The sequence below is a fragment of the Phlebotomus papatasi genome, chromosome 2 (genome assembly GCF_024763615.1).
Source record: "Phlebotomus papatasi isolate M1 chromosome 2, Ppap_2.1, whole genome shotgun sequence".
NCBI classification, from domain to species: domain Eukaryota; kingdom Metazoa; phylum Arthropoda; class Insecta; order Diptera; family Psychodidae; genus Phlebotomus; species Phlebotomus papatasi.
In genome coordinates, this window is record NC_077223.1 from 22,820,190 (window position 1) to 22,826,871 (window position 6,682).

Genomic DNA, 6,682 nt, shown 5'->3' on the forward strand with positions numbered 1-6,682 from the left:
AGCTTCACAAACAGATTGAGCAGCTAAATTATATCATGATAAGGCTCAATTTTATTTAAAAATAGGTGAAAAATACCAATTTCATAGGTGCTTCACTTTCAAAGGTGCCCCACTTCCCCCTAAGGGAAGATTTATTATTTCGATCAGGGGCCCATCAAGCCTAATAAAAAGTGAAGCAATTTTTCACTTTTCCTTGTAAAAATTTTGCAGCCATTGCACCGCGACTTAAACAAATTTGCTTGTAGTTCTTGTATTATTTCGGCGAACATTATGAAATATGTATTTTTAGATAGTTTTTAATGCACGATTTCGAAATATATTAGACTGATAAGACGATTCTCTTCAGAAAAAAACTAGCCAATAGCCTTCAGTACCTCTATGCAAAAACATACGGAAAAATGAAATATCAAGAGGCCCCTGTTTCAATCGATTGAATTTCACGAAGATATGCGGGTAAATTCATAAAATTCTAATAAGTATTTTAAATTTTATTTTAGTTTTATATATACATTCATACTGGTTCTACAAGACAATCATGAAGGAATTTATCTGACAAAGTAAATGTGTAATAATTTATCATTTTTTCTAGCAATTTCCTGGAAAGTCTTAACTTAAAACAGTAAAGATAATTTTCAGGGTTTCAAATAGTCAAACAGAATCTTGAATTATTTTTAGTCACTTTTGTGTACCTCTGTATTTAGAAGACATATCTTTTAAATTATTTTTTAACAATTGATCACAATAGGGGTGACCGGAGCAGATTAGTCAGGGGTAGGATTAGTCAATGGTGTGATATAGTTTTGTTTAGGAGGAATATTGAGCAAGTATTATTCATTCAAAGTAATTAACGTTCTCCCTATTTATTAAAATATTTATCAGCCTGATTCCAATATAATATTTCACAACTGATAGGCAAAGACTTAGGGTAGAGTCAGCCCTTTTGACCATGTAAGCTCTTTTGGCCACCTAAAGAAAATCACATTGTAAGGCAATTATGAGTTTATTTAGAACAGGAAAATTGGTTTCATTTCGTGACCTCTAATCTAACGAATCAAAAAACTATATTTGATTTTGTATCGACTTGATTAATTCTAAATTATTGATAGAAATTCTCGACAAGGTAAGCAATCACTAAAAAAAACATGGGATTCTTAAGAAACTTGGTAATGTTAAGAGAAATTGTTTTGAATTATTTCATATTTTTGATAAAATATTTGATGTTATTCAATGAAAGTCCATTTCTTAATTAACTAAATTTTATTGTGATATTATCCTTAATAAGATTATCTAACAAATTAAATGAAAATCGGATGTGGCTAAAAGAGGTTACTTTTTTCGGCTGTGTAAGTACTTTTGGCCATTCATTTTTTCATATACATTTTACATGTGGTGTACCTCGCGGACTTCAGTAAAAACAATCGTGATATTTTGACTGATTTTTACATCAAATAGAAAATGTGCAAAAAGTCGTTTAAAATACTCTAATAATCACATAAATTGGTGTTAAATAAGAATAGTACTTGTGCTGTGTATTTGTGAAAATTTTCGAAAGCTATTTCTTCTGTTATTTTATTAAAATTCAATTGGAAACAAGTGGCCAAAAGTGCTTACACACAATGGCCAAAAGTACCGAAACATGCACAGTTGCATAAAATGCATTTTTCACTAAAATATCCAAAAAATTTTGGGAATTCTCTTGGATTATTAGGAAGAAACGGCTTTAAGGTATCTTTGTACAAATTTTCATTTTCTTTAGGTAAAGATTATAAAAATTACAAGCTTATAAAACCTTTAAGTGGCCAAAAGTACTTACTCCACCCTAATTGGCTGGCTAATACTGCCCCGGTCTCCTCTACTGTTTTATTCAGAATAGTGAAAAGTTTCCCATTAGCAACTAAAGAAGTAATGAAATTTAAATTAATAAATCAAAATTCGGATTTAAGTCAGATAAATCCCTCAAAAGAATACGTATATACAATTTTCAATCAGGCAACATATCTATTACAATGAATTCTAATTGAAATTTACATTTACATACACTGAATTCCTAATTCTAACATAATTACTATGACTTATGAAATTTGGAATGGTTTTTGGTGAAAGACGATTACTTTTTTTAGCACAAAATATCAAATAAAAAAAGTTCTCCAACACTTTTATTATAATAATACTTTTTTGCATTTTATCTTTCACTTTTATCTTTGGGTTCTTTTGTGATTTCCCGACGGCACATTTGGAAAATTGCTTGATTACCTGCTCACTAATTCCTTCTGTTCTTCTTTTCACTTCAAATTTATCACTTGATCACATTTTTCACGCACATAAAAACTCTTTGGAGCATCGCTAGCCCTTCCCGTGATTCCAATCACAGTCCATCCTCCAAACACTGAACATCAAACTGAGTTTTTCATGAGCAATCACTCCACTATTGGCACCTTCCCCACTAAACACTGTGTTGAGGCCTTCGTTGGATTGGGGGCTGCTACTGGTGCTACCTTGTCTGATTCTCTCCTCCAACGTCTGCAGGCAGATCTCCTTGTTGGACAGAATCTTAAACAGGAACTCAATGTACCTGAAAAGGTGCGAAAGATGCAGAAAAAGGTGTGAGATTAGATGTGCAGAAAACCAGACATTTGGGCTCATTTAAATGTGGGAAACCCCTTGGGAATTTTTGGGCTGTTGGGATTTTTAGGGCAAGGAGCTTTCAGGTGTGAGACCAATAAAAGTGTTGGCAAATTGTGGGAATTCCCCCAGATGCCAGAGGCTTAGAATAATATTTGCCGAAATATACATGAGTCATATTTAGTATAAGGACGATTTAGGTATATTTATGGTAAAGGTTAGTATTTGAAATAATTTTGAGATTTTCATTTTTTCTAAATAGCTCTATTTTCATTGGTTTACAGCACTGTAAAATATTTTTTAACCGATTTTTAATTTACTAATCCTGAGGGCAATACTATCCTACCTCTTTTACTTAAAATTTACTATAGAATTTCTGCCTGATTTATTTAATTTTGACCATTCTGTATGCAAAATAGCTTGTAAAGATGCTCAGCTCAAATGTTAAGACGAAGGGTTACTTTTTAGAAAATCCTAAATTCGTAGAATCATTACAAGTGGCGCTAAGCTTAGTTATCAGTGTAAATTGTTGAGAAATAAGATCTTTAAAAATCAAATAAAATAATAATAATTTTTAAATTTTATTGAAAATATTCTAAAACTTTTAGAAGTGGGACACCTTTGAAAGCGGGGCACCATTGAAATTGGGATTTTCTGCTATATTTAAGTGGAACTAAGCTACATCAAAATGTAATTTACCTTCGCAATCTGTTTGTGCTGCTAAATTATATCACGATAGGCCTCAATTTTATTTAAAAATAGGTGAAAAATCTCAATTTCAAAGGTACCCCACTTTCAAAGGTGCCCCACTTCCCCCTAACTTTATAAACCCCAGTAATTAAATCTAATACCAATTAGAGAGGTTAGCATAAATTATTATTAGTAGGGGAATGTAGGCATGGTTCGCATAGAGTGAACCTTCAAATAACGCAAATTTTCTCTGTTTGCAAAGAGATAGTTCTTCATTTCTTAGCCATTTGATAGATCATTTATTAAGCTCATGAAACGAGATGAGAAATGAAAATGAGATGAAAAATAGGTTATATCTTTACCAACAAAGAAAAATTCGCATAGTTTGAAGGTTCACTCTGTGCAAACCATGCCTACATTCCCCTACTGCACAAATGACTGTACGCAAAAGTCCTCTATTTTTAATATTAGACTTTTGATATTGCAAATTTTAAAGATCAACGTATGATCGCTAAAATGTATAGATGTTAAATGCTAAAGTTATTGCTGTTTATTAGATCTTATTGTAATTAATAATTTTCTTGTTAAGGGTAGAATCTCATTGACAGTAAAATGCTCACCGTATTTCGTTGATTTACGCATTTTCATTACAATTTTTACGAAAATTTTCAATTACCGTATTACCTTATCTCATACTCGGTGGTACTAGATAAAAATAGTATAAAAAAATTAATAATTAAAACGAAAATGCGATAAACGGTGAGCAAAGAAAACTGAAGAATTTTTTGCTACAGTTTTTCGTACAGTTTTTTTTGCTCACCGTTTATCGAATTTTCGTTAAATTTCTTCAATTTTCTTATATTATTTTCACCTAGTGCCACTGAGTATGAGATAAGGTAACACGGTAATTGAGAATTTGCGTAAAAATTGCAATGAAAATACGTAAATTAATGAAATACGGTGAGCATTTTACTATCGATGTGATTCTGCCCTACAATCTAATTAATATTTTGATTAATAAAACTGATACTAAAGTTCAGCATTTATGTGCAATTTAACTTTTTTAATAGAATTTAATTTTTAGGCATTTGCCCTATTAGATCTGCAATTGTATATTTTACAGATGTAAACAGTGATTTAAAAGGGATCTGTGAAAAATATTGCTGTTTCCTAAATATCTCTTTCTTATAAAGAAAAGAGATTTATAATGCATTTGATGCAAGTTTTTAAAAAATTATTATGGGAATATAAGAGGGGATTATGTGCTCAGTATTTGGGACGGTTTTTAATTTTGGACACTTTGAGCGCAAATTTGGACATTACAAATAAATTGATTAAATTTATGTAGTTTTCTTCGGATATGAATAATGTGTTCTAGCTAAATAATTATTCTTTCTAGCAGGCATTAACATTAAATTCATTAACAAAACAAATTTGAATTAAAGTTGCTTAATTTATTTTACAAGCAAGGTGTCCGAAATTACACTCAAATTATTATTAATATTTTTTTCTATTTGTAAGCGTATTATGAATAATTTATAGAGAAAACAAAGACGATAGATTAATTTTAGAGGTTAATTAATTTTAAAATAGATATGAATTTGAAGATTAACGTGAATTTTTTAAAATTAACATTTAAACAAAAAATTATATGAAATCTTAATAATTAGGTACATTCAGCAGTTTCTGTATTAAAATATATTCAAAATGTTTGCGAACGGGGCCTTAGTTTTAACTCTAAAGATCTTTTAAAGATACTTACTTTGTTGCTAGCTTGAGGGTCTGAATTTTGCTGAGTTTATCACTCGGCATCGTTGGAATGATCTTCCTCAGTGAGGTGAAAGCCTCATTGAGATTCTGCGTCCTCTGGCGCTCCCTCACATTCGCCATAACTCTTTGGGTCTGAAGTTCTGCAAAGCTCGACTCTTTGGTTGCTTTTCTCCGTCTTCTGGGTTTTCGAGATCTTCTGCCTGCGGATGAGGCACTGCCACACAATGAGACTTTGCTATCCGTTGATTTAGTCTCATCTATATCATCCTCAGCATCAAAACTGACAGGAAGATCGAAGGGATCACCAGATGAAGGTTTATCTTCCTCCATAAGTGTCTTCATTGTGAATGGAGCTTCTGTTTGGTAGTATTCAGGATGAGGATAGTACCTGGGCTCATAGCCAGGATCAAGGTAGTGTCCAGAATCTTCTTCGAAGCGACTTCTCTTGGGTTTGAAGGTCATATCGTCGTCGCAGTCAAAATGATCCTCCTGAAAGCTCTCTCGACGCTTTCGTGCAGGAATTGGCGGAAGGATTGTGGGAATGGTAAGATCGGGATTGTCACTTCTCCCATAGGAGTATTCACAGGGATTCTCAGGATATAGGGCCATGTAGTTGTTCTCTTTGTCAGGATACTGAGGAGCCCTGTGGGCCTCAGATCCTTCGTAATCCACAATTTCCAGTTTGATGGGCTGTGGCAGGGCTGCATCTGTGTATCCCATCTGCCCCGGCAAATGATGATGATGATGCACTTGGTGATCGTGGCTAATATCCAATATGACTTTCGGTGAAAATGCCCGATTATGAGCCATTTTGAACCATTTCACGCAACGATCGTCACTCTGAGATGTACAGCACTCAACTGGAGGACACCTTCATCCCATAGCGTCGTCTCGGCCCAATTTTCCATCCCGATTATCCCCGAAGGCACCCATGAACATGCCCACACTTCCCACGCCGATGGAAAAACATAGGAGAATTTTCTCCTGCATTCTTCCCATTGGATGGTCTGGGATACGCCCTCAACTTCTCAAAATATTGACAAGAGGAATCTCATACTGAAACAATTAAATATCTCAGCAAAATGCATAAAATGCAGACAAACTTTTACAACTTCCGCTGTTGACGATCATTAAATTTGTGCGAGATCATGATCGCAATTTTTGTTGTTGAATCTTTACAACATAGGATATTGGTACGAAGGTTTTTCTGCGTGATCTTTATGGACTAAAAAGGAGGAGTTTGAGAAAAACTCTTCAGATGTATAGCGTAATTTTTTTAAGAGATGTTCGGTGACCTTTGAATATTAAGATGTATGATTTGCCTACCTTTAGGCACTTATTAATAATCATGATGACGATCCCTTTAAGTATTTTCATTACATTTTAAAGAATTAAAATGGGTAATCCCTTGTAATAGTAATAACAATTACGATTATTAATTTAAGAAAAAAACACACTGATCGTCAAATTCTAACCATATTGCTTCCCACAAAATTTGTTCAATTTTAAACAAACTCGGATTTTTCAGGCTTTTCTATCACGTATCTAAAACTTGTGGATATTTGCCACAATAATGCCACAATGTTTCATAACTTTAAAT

General features: G+C 33.0%; 1 protein-coding gene across 2 annotated transcripts; it reads right to left on the reverse strand.

Moving 5' to 3' along the window:
• Positions 1–473: 473 nt before the first annotated feature.
• LOC129803107 (uncharacterized) lies at positions 474–5,938 on the reverse strand. 2 transcript variants are annotated; one of them, XR_008751840.1, is made up of 3 exons: positions 5,075–5,938; positions 1,819–2,572; positions 474–919 (listed from the first exon to the last, which is right to left on the reverse strand). XR_008751840.1 is itself a non-coding variant. In XM_055849453.1 (2 exons), exons 1-2 carry the CDS (start codon positions 5,890–5,892, stop codon positions 2,344–2,346), a joined length of 1,047 nt encoding a protein of 348 aa, XP_055705428.1. In that variant the 5' UTR covers positions 5,893–5,938; the 3' UTR covers positions 474–2,343. The 2 variants fall into 2 exon arrangements, 1 of the variants encoding a protein (XP_055705428.1); XM_055849453.1 differs by having other exon boundaries at positions 474–2,572.
• Between the last annotated feature and the right edge of the window lie 744 nt (positions 5,939–6,682).

Excerpts from the sequence above, each read along its gene's own strand:
- LOC129803107 (XM_055849453.1), bottom strand. The coding sequence starts at position 5,892 with ATGGCTCATAATCGGGCATTTTCACCGAAAGTCATATTGGATATTAGC. Across the intron at positions 2,573-5,074 it reads ACCCTCAAGCTAGCAACAAA|GTACATTGAGTTCCTGTTTA; the intron begins GTAAGTATCTTT and ends GCACCTTTTCAG.